This window comes from Musca autumnalis, unplaced genomic scaffold (genome assembly GCF_047663935.1).
Source record: "Musca autumnalis isolate F117 unplaced genomic scaffold, ASM4766393v1 scaffold_2, whole genome shotgun sequence".
NCBI lineage: Eukaryota > Metazoa > Arthropoda > Insecta > Diptera > Muscidae > Musca > Musca autumnalis.
Genome location: NW_027411755.1, coordinates 198,492,822 through 198,512,206, shown reverse-complemented (window position 1 = coordinate 198,512,206; position 19,385 = coordinate 198,492,822). Strand labels below are relative to the sequence as shown.

The 19,385-nt window shown below is 38.3% G+C and overlaps 1 protein-coding gene across 1 annotated transcript in view; it reads left to right on the top strand.

The window, feature by feature from the left end:
- Positions 1 to 4,993: 4,993 nt before the first annotated feature.
- LOC141395098 (uncharacterized) overlaps positions 4,994 to 19,385 on the top strand; it is a 46,765-nt gene continuing 32,373 nt past the window's right edge. Inside the window, exon 1 of the mRNA XM_073970523.1 lies at positions 4,994 to 6,222. Within this exon, the coding sequence (XP_073826624.1) occupies positions 6,199 to 6,222 (24 nt within the window). The 5' untranslated portion in view covers positions 4,994 to 6,198. The remainder of the gene's footprint in view (positions 6,223 to 19,385) is intronic.

Sequence of the window (19,385 nt, the reverse complement as noted above, 5' to 3'; positions counted from 1 at the left end):
GCAATTAGGACAACAAGTGAGTGTGATGAGCTTCGTCCTACGAACCGTGAATACGCACAAATTAGACAATTTATTCATGAAGTCAACAGGCTAGTAGGCGAGCATAAGCAGCATTATTACACGGTCAAGGGGGTATAACCATTTATTGAACACAAAACACATTTTTCATGATTTTTTTTTCACAAAATCTACCAAATTTTTTTAGAAGATTTTGTTTTCATCTGAAAGGCCACAACTATGTTCGGATTTTTTTTTTTTTTTTTTGAAAAATATTGCACAGTGTTCTGACAAATGACCGCCTGTGAAACACTGTGTTTACTACGGTTAAGGGGTTATGACCATTTATTGAGCACAAAAAAACATTTTTCATTATTTTTTTACACGAAATCTACCAAACTTTTTTAGAAGATTTTGTTTTCATCTGAAAGGTCACACCTTAAGCCACTTTCGATTTTTTTTTTTTGTTGAAAACTGAAAAATTGTTAATTTTTTGCTATATCCGTCAAAATTTTATTATTTTAAAGTCCCTCGCTTAAGGACGTTCGGATCATCCGTTTTCGAGCTACAATGGCACTAAGGTTATGACTTTTTTACAAATCACAATGATTTTCTCTATTCTAACGCTCATATTTTAGACAATTTTTGTCCAATCGACTCAAAATGTTTGCAAAAATGTTCTGTTCTACCTGTTCTGTTCTACCCCCATCCTAGTAGGTCGCACCGAAATTAACGGTGGGCGATGTCATCCGAAAGGCGAAATCATCCATAAATTGTACTGCTTGAGTAGCTGTATGAACCTGGATTTGAGTATTTAATAATATCCTCAATTTGTTGTTAGCCACCCATATTGTACCGGGTGCCACCGTGGTGCAATGGTATGCACTCCCGCCTTGCACGCTGAAGGTCGTGGGTTCGATTCCCCGGCCAAGCAACATCAAACAATTTTCAACGGTGGCAAAATACCCCTCACTAGTGTTGGCGACATTTGCTGAGTATTTAAGTCATGTACAACTTATCTACATGTGGTGTCTTAAGACACGCCGTTCGGACTCGGCGATAAACTGTAGGTCCCATATCATTGAGCCAATATGAATCGGGGTGCACTCATTGATATGAGAGAAGTCTCCCTTGTCTCATCTGGAATGTTTGTGGAACAATAATTACCCATATTGTACCAGAAGCCAGAAAAGTTGGCAGGGTGGTTCCGCTACTAAAGCCTGGCAAAGATGGCAGTATAAGCTGTTTTACAATTGCCCAACATCAACATAGACTCCGGAAAAATGCATAGTACTACAAAGCACTATACGCCGTATCCACACATATCAGTAAAGGATTGAACCAGAACAGGTCGTGTGAGAGAAGAGGCATGGTGGTCGAAGGGCTTCGATACAGCTAACCATGCCAAGCTGTTCGAGGATATGTAACGTGTTTGAAAATTCGTATAATCAACTACATATCGTCGGTGTCATGCTTAAGTGTTCCATACGCCATTTGCCTGTTTTGAGATAATCGCATTTTAATGTTTTGCGTTACAACTGTCTGGAGCTGGCTTAAGCAAATGTTTATATTTTTGACTTGAAATATTAATAATAGTATATAGAACATATTTGCAAAAATTTAGAGGAATATGTATTAGAATATAAAAGTTATAGCGATTTTTTTAAAAAAAGAATTTTTGTCGATTTGTTCCATATCCGCACTTATGACACAAATGTGAAATATTGTAAATCACATGGAACAAAGTGACAAAAAAATTTTCCATCTTTGCCTCAATAAATTAAAAACTTCTAAATCGAAAATTAAAATTCTGATTTTTGAAATGTGTTTTTAAACTTGTATGTTTTTAAAATATTAATTTTATAACTGAAAAAAGTTTATGTTTTCCCATCGAGGCGTGGAGAAAGCCGAATTCAGAAAGGGCATACCGGAAAACCCTAGAAACCACCTGTATCTCAAAAAGTCAAAAATGGCGTATGGAACACTTAAGCATGACACCGACGATATGTGGACACCAGTCATTTATGGAATTCAGAAACTAGAAGTTCAAAAAGCGTAGTGTGAAACAGGGAGTTCCTCAATGCGAGATTATATCTCCGGAACTGTTTAAATTCTACCTTTCTGAAATTCCACACATAACGATCGTAATGTATGCGGATGATTGTTCGATCTTAACGTCAGGTCCTATCGTCGATGACATAGTGTCGTTCTTCTATCTGAGGAATATGGAAATATACGTTGCCAAATCCACTGCCACACTATGCACCACTTGGATAGCTGAAATGAGGCTCCCACTGAACATATTGGTCGATGGTGTCTTGATTCCAATCACTAATTACCCTTAAATATTGGGTGTAACGTACGATAGCATGTTTAAGTTGTTCGCGCAAGCCACAGCTATTTGCGATAATATCAAGGAACAAGTTCCTGAAGTCGCTGGCCTGCAGCACTTGGGGTGCTAACAAATAAACCCTGTTGACCTCTTACAAAGCAACAGACCGGTCTGTGGTAGGCTATGCGGCGACAGCGGGGTATGCAAATGTTAGCACTACTCAGTAGAAGAATAGTCAAACCAGCCAGAATGCCGCCCTGAGGAATGCAACAGTGTGGTTCCTCATGACACCAGAGGAAAGGTGAGGAGATGAAGGTTTTACCGGTGCATCGTCACAGCAGGATGTTGTCGATGCAGTAGCTGTTTGAGTGTTATTGCAGTGAGCATCCCTGTCACGATTTAGCGGTCAGGTTTCTCCCACCCAGGCACGCCAGAACCTTGGGGTGCTGACAAAGAAACCCTGTTGACCTCTTACAAAGCAACAGGCCGGTCTGTGGTAAGCTATGCGGCGCCAGTGGGGTATGCAAATGTTAGCGCTACCCAGTGGAAGAATAGTCAAACCAGCCAGAATGCCGACCTGAGGAATACAACAGTGTGGCTCCTCATGACACCAGTGGAAAGATGAGGAGACGAAGGTTTTACCGGTACATCAGCACAACAGAAAGTTGTCGATGCAGTACCTGCATGACCGTTATCACAGTGAGCATCCCTGTCACGATTTAGCGGACAGGCTTCTCCCACCCAGGCACGCCACGACAGATCGTCATGATGTAGATAGAGAGAGGTCCAAAGGTACAAACGGGAACCTCTAGACCAACGAGTCTATCAGACAGGCTTGGATAGCATTCACACTGATGCAGTCTCGCAGGCAGTACGAAGATACAGTGTGAATGCCGTACTTTGAGACCATCCCCATTCATAGCAGCAGAAGATCGCCAACTGAAAAGGCAAGCATGAGTCGTTTTAGCCCAGTTAAGATCGGGACGATGTAGCCATCTCAGTTCATATTGGTTTCGAATTGAAGTCACTATGACCAACACATGCCCTGCATGTGGATTGGGACCACACGACACGCTGCATTTATTTAGCTGCTCAGCTAACCCCATTCAACTGTCTCATGATTCTGTATGGACGCAATCAGTCTATGTTGCAGAATCAGAATCTGGATATTGGATTGCTTTTGGTGAAAATTTGGAAGTTCGGTCTAGAAATAAATGCCCCAAATTATGTCGGAATCGGTTCAGATACAGCCGCATATATATTTTCGCCCGATTTCAAATATTTTCTGCACCAAACACGCTATGTATATCCGATTTCGTTGCAATTTGGAATATAAGACTGAGTTCATTCTAGAAATAAATGTGCCAAATTATATCGAAAGCGATCCAGATTTAGATATATGTAGCTTCCGTATATATTTTCGGCCGATTTCGCGTTTTTGCTGCACCAAACAAGCTATATGTGTCCGATTTCGAATAAAATTTGGAATGTGTGACGGAAATTGGTCTAGAAATAAATAACCTAAGTAGAAATCGGTTTATATTTGAATATAACTCTTATAAATATTTTCGGCCGATTTACGATGTTTAATACAAAAAACACTATATATATCTGTCCAATGTTGATGAAATTTGGAACTTGTATCGGAATTTGGTCTAGAAATAAATGTGCTATATTATATTAAAATCAGTAAAGATTTGGATATACCTAGCTCCATTGTATATTTATGGCCGACTTGCACCAAACACGATATATCTGTCCATTTTGATGAAATTTGGATGAAATCGGTCGAGATTCGGAGACAGCTCCTAAATATATTTGAGTTATTCACATTGGTCCCCACCCGACTTTGGTTCTTTCCATAGTCAAAGTCACACTAGAGTGGTTTCATTGAAACTTTTAGGGATTCTTAAATCGAGTTCCCCACTACAGCAACTACATGATTTTACTCTAGTATGGAAATCGACCTAGTAACCCTGGATTTCATGAAATTGTTTCAATGAAACCATCTAGTGTGAGCAAGGACGTACTGGTTTAACAAGGGAAATTCGCACCAAATAAGTAGATTCTAAGGTGATTCATCACTTATTGTCGGAGCGTATAAACGTTCAATCACACAAATTTTGACGTCTGTTCCCTAGATGAACAAGATGAGCACTCGCCCTTACGTTTTCCTACGATTTACCATACAACTTTTCTCCTCGTGTTCATCATTGGTTTGGTCCCACTTTATATGCAGACGGTTGGAACCTATAATTTCTTTGTACCCAATTAATAACCTCAGGCAGACAAACGAGTACTTTAAACAACTCTCCGAAAACACATTTTCCAAAAGTGGAATAGTGTGCCCGATTAGCACCATTTTAGTTGTTTTACAGTTAATTCTCCAAAAAATTCACAATTAAAATCTCTCTGGTGCCTGCCTACTCGCCGATCGACAACAACAACAGACAGCATCTTCGAAATACAATATCTACAAGAGTTTTTTTCTTTTTATCCACCTTTCTTTCAATCATTAACGCCTTCAACCTAAATTCACATAATAATAACAATAAAAACAACAACACGCTACTACAAAATAAACAATGGAATAATACTACACAATTGTAGTTCGGAGGGATTAAAATCTCCAAAAAACACCGATGTGTTTTTGTTTTATTTCATGTCACTGTGTTGTTGGTTGGTTAGTTGGCTGGTGGGTTTGCTGGTGACTTATCTATGACTGACTCCCTGCAAAAGAGAACAGCTGTCGAGGCAATGAATAACTAAAACTGATCCACAAGAGCAGCGGCAGCAGCAGTAAAACAATTAGTGTCAGTTAGACCGTCATTCAGACCAGCAACAGCTACAAGAAAAAGTCTGTCCGGCTGCCTGCCTGTTCATTCATTCATCTTTTCTTCTTCCCCCAACTGAATTCAAAATGTGCTCTGGTGTTTGGTATTCATTTTACAATTGAATTGGATTGGATTTTTGAATTTTTAAAGTAGTGGAGACTTTCTCATCATCCAACATCAATGGCGGAGTTCTTTTCAGTGTTGACAATGCGTTCAGCACCAGTACAATCAGTACGTTTCCGTCTATCGTTGCAGTGAGAACACGATTCAAGAGATTCGAAGAGAATCAAAGTGAACTACAAAAAAAAATGCAGTTGTATACAATTCTCATTAAAGGCGGGATGATTTGTTTATAGAAAAAATTAAAACGAAAATTTAAAATTCACAAACGGTTGTCGCTTGAGTGAAAAAACAACAATTGTTTTGAAATTTGTAAAAAAATGTGAAAAACATGCTAATGGATTATTTAAACAAATTTGCAATTTTCGCCATATAAGTGAAAAAACTGAAATAAACAATGACATATCTGTAGCTGAACAAAATTGAAAATTAAATTATAAAAAAAACAAATTCTTGGAAAAAAATATTAAGAAAGTTAAACAATGAAATTCTTTCATGTTTTGAAAAAATACATCCATACATTGTATATGCAAATTGCGTTTCAAAACTTCTAAATTGAATCGTTAATGAAATGAGTGATGCCCGTCAGTGAGATTATGAAAAAGATACATACAAAAGATATTAATTAAGTTAACAACTTTTTTTGTTGCTGCGCCGTCAATGTAATTATTATTACATATCACAAAATGAATTTTTAATCTATTTATAATAACAGATGTGACTTTTCAAAGTGTGTTTGTGTGAGTTTGCGGTCGTATTGTAAATTGCGGGAAAGTATTATTACTTTGTGAATCGTAATTAATATAAAACTTCTTCTAAGCAATATTAATCAGATACAGTATTGTTTTAAACTTGGGACCTTTAAGCAATATTGAATTACTGATATTAAAGGATTACACACTTTTCTAACACATAATGGATACCTTAGCACAACCCGAGGTGAGTAGTAATAACTTGAATGAAACTTGACAACAATGTTAGTTTCTTAAACATTTGTAATTTTTCGAATATTTCTGAATATTGAACATCAGTACATCAGTCAGATTTGCCAACAAAGATATAACGTCTTATAAATTAAATTTTTAGGCGTTTCATAAGCAGTGGGCCTAATTATTCTACTGACAGACCTAATCAACGTAGTCTACACAGCATAAAAGTATAGCCTTATAACAAATAAAGATATTGGCGCGAGAGATAAATGTTCGGATATTTCGGGGCCCAAATCTCAGGAAATATTGTTTATCCCTAGCAAAAAGTTATAGTGTTGTAGAGATATTTCTTTAAATTGGATTAAAGCACAAACGTGTTAAGTATCTGAAGGATTTCACTGTCATAGCCATACTCGGAACTGAACTTATGTCAAACAGCCGTTTATGTTAGTCACCGTAGGATTTTTTGAACTTTTGGACCAAGAAGCATGAACTTGCCCATATACAAGTAAGAAAGTATAAGTCGGCTTTGCCGACAGAGATCTGAAGGTATATCTCTGTGGATTGAAATACATTTTTTCCCAAAAAAAAAGACAAAAATATTGATAGGATTAAAGCGCAAAAATTTACAGGAATATCAATAGATTGGGCTTTTTTACCATACTATCCTACGAAAAAATAATATCTCTATAAACAGGAAGGATCTTCGAAAATAATCTTAACCACCCAAAAATGTTGAACATTTGTGTGGGTGGTACCCCAAAGATCGGACAGATAGGGCCCACATTTGACATAAACTAAGTTTCACTACATTCGGACTGTTTTCTCAAGAAGTATGGACTTGCCCCGGAAAAAACTATTACTGTCGTAATTGAGGCAGCGAATGCAAGTTGCTTCAACGAAAATCAAAGAGATACGAGAGCAAGTCTTAAACTGAATTTATCCAGAAATTTGTGTGGGAGGTACCCGCACAATTTGTCCGAACATTTTTGAACTTTTGTGGGTGAAGGAGTGGACCGATATGGTTTATCTTTGGACTTATACTATGTTTGAACAAAATATTACTTACTTACTTAGCTGGCCCATTACAGAACATTTGTTCTATAGGCCGAAATAAGAAAAGATCTCCAATTCTCTCTATTTGTTGCTTCGCTTTCTTTAATACCGCGCCTTTTCATCTCATCATCCACTTGTTTGCGCCATCTATTCCTTGGCCTGCCAATTCTGCGTGCACCGCCAAGCGGTCCGTGTTTATACACCTTTTTAGCGGGGTCATCATCGCTCATTCTTATGATATGGCCTAGCCAACGCAATCGCTGCATCTCGATACGTTTAACAATATTGATGTCGTTGTACAGCAGATACAGCTCGTGGTTGATGCGACGTCGATATTCACCGTCAACGCAGATTGGTCCGTAGATCTTTCGAAGAATTTTTCTCTCAAACACACCAAGCACTGCCATGTCTGCTTACGCAAGTACCCAGGCTTCGGAGCCATACATCAGCACTGGTAGTATCAGTGTTTTGTAGAGCGTTATCTTTGTTTGACGAGATGTGGCTTTGTTTTTAAACTGCTTACTTAAACCAAAGTAGCATCTGTTGGCCAATACAATTCTTCTTTTTATTTCACAACTGATGTCGTTTGTTGTGTTTACGGAGGTGCCGAGGTAGACGAAGTCTTTTACTACCTCAATATTATAGGAACCAACTTCCACAGTTGGTCGAGCTCAATGGACGCATTGCGCGTCGACATCATCAACTTGGTCTTCTCACCGTTTACCGCCAGACCCACTTTAGCAGATTCTCCTTCGACCTTCGGAAAGGTATCGGTTACTTCTTTTACTGCTCGTCCCATGATGTGTATATCATCAGCATAAGCAAGTAACATGTGGCCATTCGTGTAGATTGTGCCACTTCTTTTGGCGTTTGCCTCTCGTATAACCTTTTCCAGCAGTATGTTGAAGAGATCACACGAAAGGTTGTCTCCTTGTCTGAAACCTCTTTTGGTACAAAACTCTTCGGAGAGGTTCTTTCCTATTTTAACTGAGGACCTCGTGTCAGTTAAAGTCATTTTACAAAGGAGGATGGGCTTTGCGGGGATACCAAATTCAGACATGGCTTGGAATACCTTTGAACGCAGCGGGCTCTCAAAGGCTGCTTTATAATCGCCGAAAAGGTGGTAGTTGTCGATCTGCATCTCTTGGGTCTTTTCCAGGATTTGCCGCAGGGTAAATATCTGGTCAATGGTGGACTTGCCAGGTCTAAGGCCGCATTGGTATGGTCCAATTATCTCGTTGAAGATAGGCTATAGTCGTTCGCACAATATCCCTGATACGATATTGTAGGCAATAGGGAGTAGACTTATGCCCCTACAGTTAGAGCATACAGGCTTATCTCCCTTCTTGTGGACGGGCCACAGGATACTCAGGTTCCAACCGTCGGGTACTCGTTCTTCCTGCCAGGGTGGTGTTTCACTCTTTGGTAGAATTTTCGGACTTCATTCTGTCTCCTGTACATCTCGATTTGTTCACATTCCCCCTTTTCAATCTCTCTCTTTTTTGCGGAAAAGACGTTACTCCTCTCTCCTTTTCTCCCGATACCTCTCTCGTGCGTTACGCGTTGCTACTGATTGTAAAGTAGCCCTCCTGGTCATACCATGGATTCCTTGGTGGATGTCTCTGGAATCCAATTACTGATTTTGCGGCTGTTTGCATGGAGTGGGCAATGTTTTGCCATTGTCCTGACATGTTATCGGGACGAGGAGTGCTTTGATTAAGCAGTTGGGCTAGTTGAGTGGAATATGCTGTGGCTATCTGTTGTGTTTGCAGCCTATCGATGTCCAACTTCCGCGTTGTGTCTGTTCGTGCTTTATTTGCTACGTTTAGACGGGTACGTACCTTTGCTGCAACAAGGTATCAATCAATGTTTGCGCCTCGGAACGATCGTACATCCAACACGCTCGATGAATGTCTTCCATCTATAATAACATGATCAATTTGATTACTTGTTCTTTGATCTGGAGACAACCAGGTGCCCTTATGAATATCGAGATAAATAAATCTGGTACTGCTAACTACCATGTTTTTTGCAGCTGCAAAGTCTATCAGCCTCATACCATTGTCAGATGTTTCACTGTGGAGACTGAATTTCCCGACTCTTGGGCCAAAGATATTCTCCTTTCCAATTTTGGCATTAAAATCGCCTAGAATGATTTTAAGGTCATGTGCAATAAAGCTGATGTTGAAGAATTTAGCTTTTATTCGAATTGCAGCAAGTCTTTCATTCACTGGGGTGAAACTGAATACCAGATGTTTTAGCCTCCGACTAACCACGAATCCGCAACCAAACTCATGCTTTACGTCATGGCAGCTATAATACAGTGCGTCACCTTTAGGTGTTGTTGTGACGCCTTTCCCAATCCATCGTATTTCCTGTATGGCAGTAATATCGGCCTTGTACTTTTCAAGTACGTCTGCCAATGCGTAAACTGCACCTTCTCTATAAAGTGTGCGAACATTCCAGGTGCAGATTCGCAGATCATGGTCCTTAAAACGTTTGCGGGGGTCGTCAACTTTAGAGGGGTTTGTTTTTCTTTTCTTTCGTTTTTTCATAGTAGGCTGTTTTTTCTAGGGGAGGGTTACTAACCTGGCGCCCAAACCCAAGTTTTTAACGTTCTTATGAGTGAACGCGCGGCACATGTTAGCTCACTACCTTTAACGGGTGTTAAAGACAGTTCCCCAGGTGACACCATGTTAAAACCGGTCAGGGCCGTTCCTTGGTATCTTCCATCCCCTACGTCACCCATATACATATACTAATTAATAAATGTTTTTATATAGAACACATTTAACCACAAGATTGTAAATAAGTCACAAAGAACAATTTCTAGTGGTTTAAAAAAATCAATTGTTCAAAATATAAATCATTTGTCATAACAAATAGCAAAAAACAAGTTTCCCAAAAATATGATAGGCAGTGATACCGATAACAAAGATTTGTAGCAAGACCAGGAAACCAGTTTATTGGTGGTGCGAAGAAATCGCTGAACCATATAAAAAATGCACTAGAATAATGGATGATCCTGAGGCACTAGAAGTGTATAGGCTACCAAGAAAGAATCTACGCAGAGAAAAAAAGAGCAAAGAAAAAATCCTAGTATGAACGATGTGAAGAAGGTCGAAATTAACCATGCGGTTTCCCATACAAAAGTATACTGAAAAAGGTCGGAAACAATGCTACCCATAAACTAAAAAACGTAAAGAACCAGGTCGAGAGGGAATCCCTAATGAAATCATATCAGTTATGGGTAGAGAATGGCCTGAACTACATATTTGAACACACTTTTAACCAGTGTCTCATACAAGGTATGTTTCCCAAAATCTGGAAACAACAAAACCTCGTACTTCGACGAAAGTATAATAAATCGTTAGAGAATGCATACTTGGATGCCACCGTGGTGCAGTGGCATGCACACACACTTTGCACTCGGAAGGTCTGCGGTTTGAATCACAGCAACATCAAAATTTTCAACTGTGGCAAAATACCCCTCAGTAATGCTGGCGATATTTCCTAAGAATTTCAGCCATGAAAAACTTCTCAATAAGTAGTGGCGTCGTAAGACACGCCGTTCGGATTCGGTGATAAACAGTACGTCCCATATCATTGAGCTAATATGAATCAAATTCTCCCACATCCTTTCTGGGAGTTTGTGGAACAATTATACATAGAGAGTTCAGCCTCATACTGAACACCCCGTATTTTGGACTCTTGCGGAAAATTTTTAGAAACCCTATTATTAAATAGATTAGAAGAGGAACTAAACAAAAACGGAGTGCTTCTCAAAAATCAAGAGAATGTCGACGGTAGATGCCATAAAAGATATAGTAGAGACTGCAATGCTATCGATGCACCAAAATCATATTTGTGCATTTATAACCCTTGATAAAAACGGAACGGATGGAACGGGTTGGAATCTTTTTGCAAATATATCGCATATTGTACACCTACCTAACACAAAACAAGTAAAAAGTAATAAAGTTCGGTTGGGCCGAACTTTTAATACCTATGGGACTATACCAAAGCATGGACCTATGCGACGAGTTGGACAAGTTTCGTGACCACAGAGAAACTCAAATAACAGAAAATTAGGCTAAAAATTGTAGCTGAAATCCTCGAAATCGGGTGGTACAGTTATATGGAGTCAACATCAAAGTGTGGACCTATCTTGACAATTTTCGATGGAAAAGTTTTGTAACTGCAGGGAACCTCAAATGTCAAATTACGGGTAGTTCTGTCAAGTAATGTAGCTAAAACCATCAAAATACCAAAAATCGGAAGGTACCGTTATATGTGAGCCATATATACACAGAAAGCCTCACATGTCAAATTACAACTAAACATTTTAGCTATAATACTCAAAATACCGAAAATCGGGACGTACCGTTATATGATGGCTATACCAAAACGTGGACCGATATACTCGTAGTCCATCTTCGATCTTGACCTGCCAATGCAAAAATATACTCTGGTGCAAAAATATAGCGTTCCAGCTCAATTATTGTGGACGCTAGAACCATTACAACAGACGGACGTGGCTATAACGACTCGGAATTTTATCCTGATATATATATATATATATATATATATATATATATATATATATCAGGATAAAATTCCGAGTCGTTATAGCCACGTCCGTCTGTTGTAATGGTTCTAGCGTATATATATATATATATATATATATCAGGATAAAATTCCGAGTCGTTATAGCCACGTCCGTCTGTTGTAATGGTTCTAGCGTCCACAATAATTGAGCTGGAACGCTATATTTTTGCACCAGAGTATATTTTTGCATTGGCAGGTCAAGATCGAAGATGGACTACGAGTATATCGGTCCACGTTTTGGTATAGCCATCATATAACGGTACGTCCCGATTTTCGGTATTTTGAGTATTATAGCTAAAATGTTTAGTTGTAATTTGACATGTGAGGCTTTCTGTGTATATATGGCTCACATATAACGGTACCTTCCGATTTTTGGTATTTTGATGGTTTTAGCTACATTACTTGACAGAACTACCCGTAATTTGACATTTGAGGTTCCCTGCAGTTACAAAACTTTTCCATCGAAAATTGTCAAGATAGGTCCACACTTTGATGTTGACTCCATATAACTGTACCACCCGATTTCGAGGATTTCAGCTACAATTTTTAGCCTAATTTTCTGTTATTTGAGTTTCTCTGTGGTCACGAAACTTGTCCAACTCGTCGCATAGGTCCATGCTTTGGTATAGTCCCATAGGTATTAAAAGTTCGGCCCAACCGAACTTTATTACTTTTTACTTGTTTTGTGTTAGGTAGGTGTACAATATGCGATATATTTGCAAAAAGATTCCAACCCGTTCCATCCGTTCCGTTTTTATCAAGGGTTATAAATGCACAAATATGATTTTGGTGCATCGATAGCATTGCAGTCTCTACTATATCTTTTATGGCATCTACCGTCGACATTCTCTTGATTTTTGAGAAGCACTCCGTTTTTGTTTAGTTCCTCTTCTAATCTATTTAATAATAGGGTTTCTAAAAATTTTCCGCAAGAGTCCAAAATACGGGGTGTTCAGTATGAGGCTGAACTCTCTATGTATAATTGTTCCACAAACTCCCAGAAAGGATGTGGGAGAATTTGATTCATATTAGCTCAATGATATGGGACGTACTGTTTATCACCGAATCCGAACGGCGTGTCTTACGACGCCACTACTTATTGAGAAGTTTTTCATGGCTGAAATTCTTAGGAAATATCGCCAGCATTACTGAGGGGTATTTTGCCACAGTTGAAAATTTTGATGTTGCTGTGATTCAAACCGCAGACCTTCCGAGTGCAAAGTGTGTGTGCATGCCACTGCACCACGGTGGCATCCAAGTATGCATTCTCTAACGATTTATTATACTTTCGTCGAAGTACGAGGTTTTGTTGTTTCCAGATTTTGGGAAACATACCTTGTATGAGACACTGGTTAAAAGTGTGTTCAAATATGTAGTTCAGGCCATTCTCTACCCATAACTGATATGATTTCATTAGGGATTCCCTCTCGACCTGGTTCTTTACGTTTTTTAGTTTATGGGTAGCATTGTTTCCGACCTTTTTCAGTATACTTTTGTATGGGAAACCGCATGGTTAATTTCGACCTTCTTCACATCGTTCATACTAGGATTTTTTCTTTGCTCTTTTTTTCTCTGCGTAGATTCTTTCTTGGTAGCCTATACACTTCTAGTGCCTCAGGATCATCCATTATTCTAGTGCATTTTTTATATGGTTCAGCGATTTCTTCGCACCACCAATAAACTGGTTTCCTGGTCTTGCTACAAATCTTTGTTATCGGTATCACTGCCTATCATATTTTTGGGAAACTTGTTTTTTGCTATTTGTTATGACAAATGATTTATATTTTGAACAATTGATTTTTTTAAACCACTAGAAATTGTTCTTTGTGACTTATTTACAATCTTGTGGTTAAATGTGTTCTATATAAAAACATTTATTAATTAGTATATGTATATGGGTGACGTAGGGGATGGAAGATACCAAGGAACGGCCCTGACCGGTTTTAACATGGTGTCACCTGGGGAACTGTCTTTAACACCCGTTAAAGGTAGTGAGCTAACATGTGCCGCGCGTTCACTCATAAGAACGTTAAAAACTTGGGTTTGGGCGCCAGGTTAGTAACCCTCCCCTAGAAAAAACAGCCTACTATGAAAAAACGAAAGAAAAGAAAAACAAACCCCTCTAAAGTTGACGACCCCCGCAAACGTTTTAAGGACCATGATCTGCGAATCTGCACCTGGAATGTTCGCACACTTTATAGAGAAGGTGCAGTTTACGCATTGGCAGACGTACTTGAAAAGTACAAGGCCGATATTACTGCCATACAGGAAATACGATGGATTGGGAAAGGCGTCACAACAACACCTAAAGGTGACGCACTGTATTATAGCTGCCATGACGTAAAGCATGAGTTTGGTTGCGGATTCGTGGTTAGTCGGAGGCTAAAACATCTGGTATTCAGTTTCACCCCAGTGAATGAAAGACTTGCTGCAATTCGAATAAAAGCTAAATTCTTCAACATCAGCTTTATTGCACATGACCTTAAAATCATTCTAGGCGATTTTAATGCCAAAATTGGAAAGGAGAATATCTTTGGCCCAAGAGTCGGGAAATTCAGTCTCCACAGTGAAACATCTGACAATGGTATGAGGCTGATAGACTTTGCAGCTGCAAAAAACATGGTAGTTAGCAGTACCAGATTTATTTATCTCGATATTCATAAGGGCACCTGGTTGTCTCCAGATCAAAGAACAAGTAATCAAATTGATCATGTTATTATAGATGGAAGACATTCATCGAGCGTGTTGGATGTACGATCGTTCCGAGGCGCAAACATTGATTGATACCTTGTTGCAGCAAAGGTACGTACCCGTCTAAACGTAGCAAATAAAGCACGAACAGACACAACGCGGAAGTTGGACATCGATAGGCTGCAAACACAACAGATAGCCACAGCATATTCCACTCAACTAGCCCAACTGCTTAATCAAAGCACTCCTCGTCCCGATAACATGTCAGGACAATGGCAAAACATTGCCCACTCCATGCAAACAGCCGCAAAATCAGTAATTGGATTCCAGAGACATCCACCAAGGAATCCATGGTATGACCAGGAGGGCTACTTTACAATCAGTAGCAACGCGTAACGCACGAGAGAGGTATCGGGAGAAAAGGAGAGAGGAGTAACGTCTTTTCCGCAAAAAAGAGAGAGATTGAAAAGGGGGAATGTGAACAAATCGAGATGTACAGGAGACAGAATGAAGTCCGAAAATTCTACCAAAGAGTGAAACACCACCCTGGCAGGAAGAACGAGTACCCGACGGTTGGAACCTGAGTATCCTGTGGCCCGTCCACAAGAAGGGAGATAAGCCTGTATGCTCTAACTGTAGGGGCATAAGTCTACTCCCTATTGCCTACAATATCGTATCAGGGATATTGTGCGAACGACTATAGCCTATCTTCAACGAGATAATTGGACCATACCAATGCGGCCTTAGACCTGGCAAGTCCACCATTGACCAGATATTTACCCTGCGGCAAATCCTGGAAAAGACCCAAGAGATGCAGATCGACAACTACCACCTTTTCGGCGATTATAAAGCAGCCTTTGAGAGCCCGCTGCGTTCAAAGGTATTCCAAGCCATGTCTGAATTTGGTATCCCCGCAAAGCCCATCCTCCTTTGTAAAATGACTTTAACTGACACGAGGTCCTCAGTTAAAATAGGAAAGAACCTCTCCGAAGAGTTTTGTACCAAAAGAGGTTTCAGACAAGGAGACAACCTTTCGTGTGATCTCTTCAACATACTGCTGGAAAAGGTTATACGAGAGGCAAACGCCAAAAGAAGTGGCACAATCTACACGAATGGCCACATGTTACTTGCTTATGCTGATGATATACACATCATGGGACGAGCAGTAAAAGAAGTAACCGATACCTTTCCGAAGGTCGAAGGAGAATCTGCTAAAGTGGGTCTGGCGGTAAACGGTGAGAAGACCAAGTTGATGATGTCGACGCGCAATGCGTCCATTGAGCTCGACCAACTGTGGAAGTTGGTTCCTATAATATTGAGGTAGTAAAAGACTTCGTCTACCTCGGCACCTCCCAATGCAAAAATATACTCTGGTGCAAAAATATAGCGTTCCAGCTCAATTATTGTGGACGCTAGAACCATTACAACAGACGGACGTGGCTATAACGACTCGGAATTTTATCCTGATATATATATATATATATATATATATATATATATATATATATATATATATATATATATATATATATACTTTATTAGGTCGCAAGTTATTACTTCAATCCGTTACAAACGGAAAAACAAAGGTAATATACCCTCCATTTTATAGTGGAGGGTATAAAAAAGCAATGAAGACGATATCTGTTATACTATACAAAAATTGGCTTTTTCTTTCTGCATTTACCAAAATGGGAGACCATTGCTGCCTTAAGGAGCACGACACACCCATAACTTCCAATATTTGACTTAATTTCCAATATTTGACTTAATTTTCAGGTAAAACACAATGTGATGTAGGGTATAAAAATATGTTAACAACGGCGCTGCAAAATAACCTGTATGTTGCTGAGTACGTTTGTAGTGTTTTTATGATTAAAATCTGGTTCCATTTATTGTTCAATTGTATGCAAATTTATTTATGAATAAGAAAAAACAAATTACCAGTTGCTCCAGTCGATTTTGTTTATCAATTGAAAACCCGAAATTGAAATCGACTTTTTAACAAATTTAATTACAATCAAAGCTTGAGAGCATCTTTCAATTAAGCTATAATTGAATTGGACAATATTCTGTCTACTTAAGGCTAACTGGGTTCATATTAATTTAATTGATTTATTAGCCATGGGAATTTTTTTTAAATAACTCTATTGTCGACACGGTGGACTATGGGACACCTTACACATTGTTATTTAGGCGAAAATCACGGAAGAAGCGGTAAAGGTAAACATAACTCATTTTTGTTACCGATAAAATCGCTAAAAAAATTAAAAAAAAAACGAAATTTTTAGCTAGAACTTAATTTTGATCGTTATGGACACATGCAAAAAAATCGTTATAGAATCACTCAACAGCTGCGTAAATTTGTGTCAGAAATTTAAATAATAATAATACAAGTCAATTATGATGAAATGATACTCCATATGTTGATAACTACATCTCAGTGACTAAAAACATGTGAGATCTCTTTTTTAAAATAAAACTTTTTTGGCAAAATATTCATTAAGTAAATTTAAATGAAATATATAGATAGGATTCTATTACCTAATTATATGAGGAGTAGACTCAATATTTCCATAAATCTTCTCAAAGATAAGACTTCTTTATAGCCGGATTCAGGTAGCCATGACTATTACAATAACATTGCCCTGACATTCTAGTGGAAATTGTTTAATAAAAATTAACGTCTATTTAATGTGCACTTATACCGCTACAACAACAACAAAATCAAGAACAAAAATTGACACACTTGAACTGTTGTCTGTAAGAAAGCAGACATACTGACAATCGCTAATAACAACATCAAATAACAAAAATATTACTGCGTTTTGTTACTGTCTTTAGCATTGTCTGTTTGTTAAATGTCTGCCCGACATGCGTACGACAAAGCAAATGCAAAGATTTCTGGCTTGAGAAATGGTGGGACCCATAATAAACAGACTGGCGGCGGAATGTGACGTTTGTATTTAACGCGCATTCACCCATAACTAAAAGGTTCAAGTTCAATGTCATTGCATGTATGAACGTAGTCTCAGAGTACTTGGTGAGGAGGTAAGTAAATATAGAAATGAACAATTACGTACAATAAAAAAAGTGTTCAAACGAGTAATATTTTAAGAGACTTACAAGTGTAATTAAGAAACATTTTCGATGGTACCATAAAACGACTACGTAAATTAGTATATAGGTTTTGTTTAATTAATAATGAAATACTTTCACTAATACATAATTTAATTTTATTAGGGGGATTGAAAAGAGTAAGGGGTAAAATATGGGTTAAAGGAATTTTAACTTATATATGTATATCAAAAATGATACAACCTACAAAAAAACAACAAAACAAAAGTCAATCTTGTAGAGAATTTTCTCTAGTCCTATTTCGATAGGACCTGCAGTTGTCAAGCAAAATCCTGAAGACATAAAAAACCTAAAAATTTGACCTGAACCTATATACATATCTCAAAAATGATGAAACCTACGAAAATATTGTAGAGAATGTTTACTGCTACAATATTTTCTATAGTCTCATTTTGATAGGATTTGCCGTTTTCTAGCAAAAACTTGAAAATCTAATAATATGAAGTTTGATCGCGATTTATTTAAAAATCCCTCTGGCGATTGTTTCTTTTTTGATTTTTCTCATTTATGAACATTTTAGTTTCAGAATCCGCAATTTTCACTGCTACAACACTTTCTTTAGTCCAATTTCGATAGGACTTGCTGTTTCCAAGAAAAATCGTGAAAACCTAAAAACCCCTAAAAATGTGACCATTTCTTTAAAAATCTCTCCGAAGATTGTTTTGATTTTTCTCATCTATGAACATTGTGGTTTCAGTGTTAGCAATTTCTATTTTTTCTACGACTTCTACTTTATCTCGTGTCAAATATTCAAGTTGATATCTCTGGCATAAATCATCAAAAAGTTTTTTTAGCTTATGAATCGCTAAAGCACTTCAAATCATGCTTGAAATTTAGCACTGATATCTGGCTAGCTCTCTACAAAAGATGGCCCAAGAGTTATTGTTGTTTTTTTTTGTGTGTAATAACCTTTTTAGGTTGGGAAGTCGAATTTCAATCGCCAACTTAAAACACGTTTTTCTCGAAACTGCATTTTTTGAGATGTGTCACTCTTTGAGTAAATGAGCGATATGTAGAATATATAGCGTTATATTATAGCGTTATAATATAATAACCTGGACTTTGGTGCACTTTTGTGCGGGAGGTGTATGAAGAATTATACACAAATATTGGGACTTTTCAAAACCATATTTCGGGAAATACTGGTTTATGCTCTTGTGATCACAAAAGCTAATGGCGATTAAAATTTCAACGCAGTCTGAGAAGTGAATTTATGCGCAAAAGTGTTGAGCTTTACTTGAAGAAATTAAGAGATCGGCCTAGGCCATTTGTCTACCAAACAGACTGACATCTCGTTTGGAACCATTGGTCGTTTGGTGCTTTTATTTACGGCTTTGCTACCTGCTGGATGAGATCAGGAGGATATCGGTCCACTCCTTCAGTACGTCTCCCACAAACGTTGGAAAGTTCCCCTAAATGGTGGCGCACAATAATTCTCGAATAGAGTAACCAATTTTGTTCTCACTTTGATCATCGTAATATATACACCTGACCAATGAACGCAAACAAACAAAACGATTCCCGTACCAATCACACAGAGTCACAAACTTGAGTTTCCCTGAATCGTTTCGCTCTCAAAACAAAACAAAACAAAACCACAAACTTTACAATGCAAAAATACGAAAACCGTACGATTACTGAAATGTACTTCGGCTGTGCTTTGTCGAGTTGTTTCATTCACCA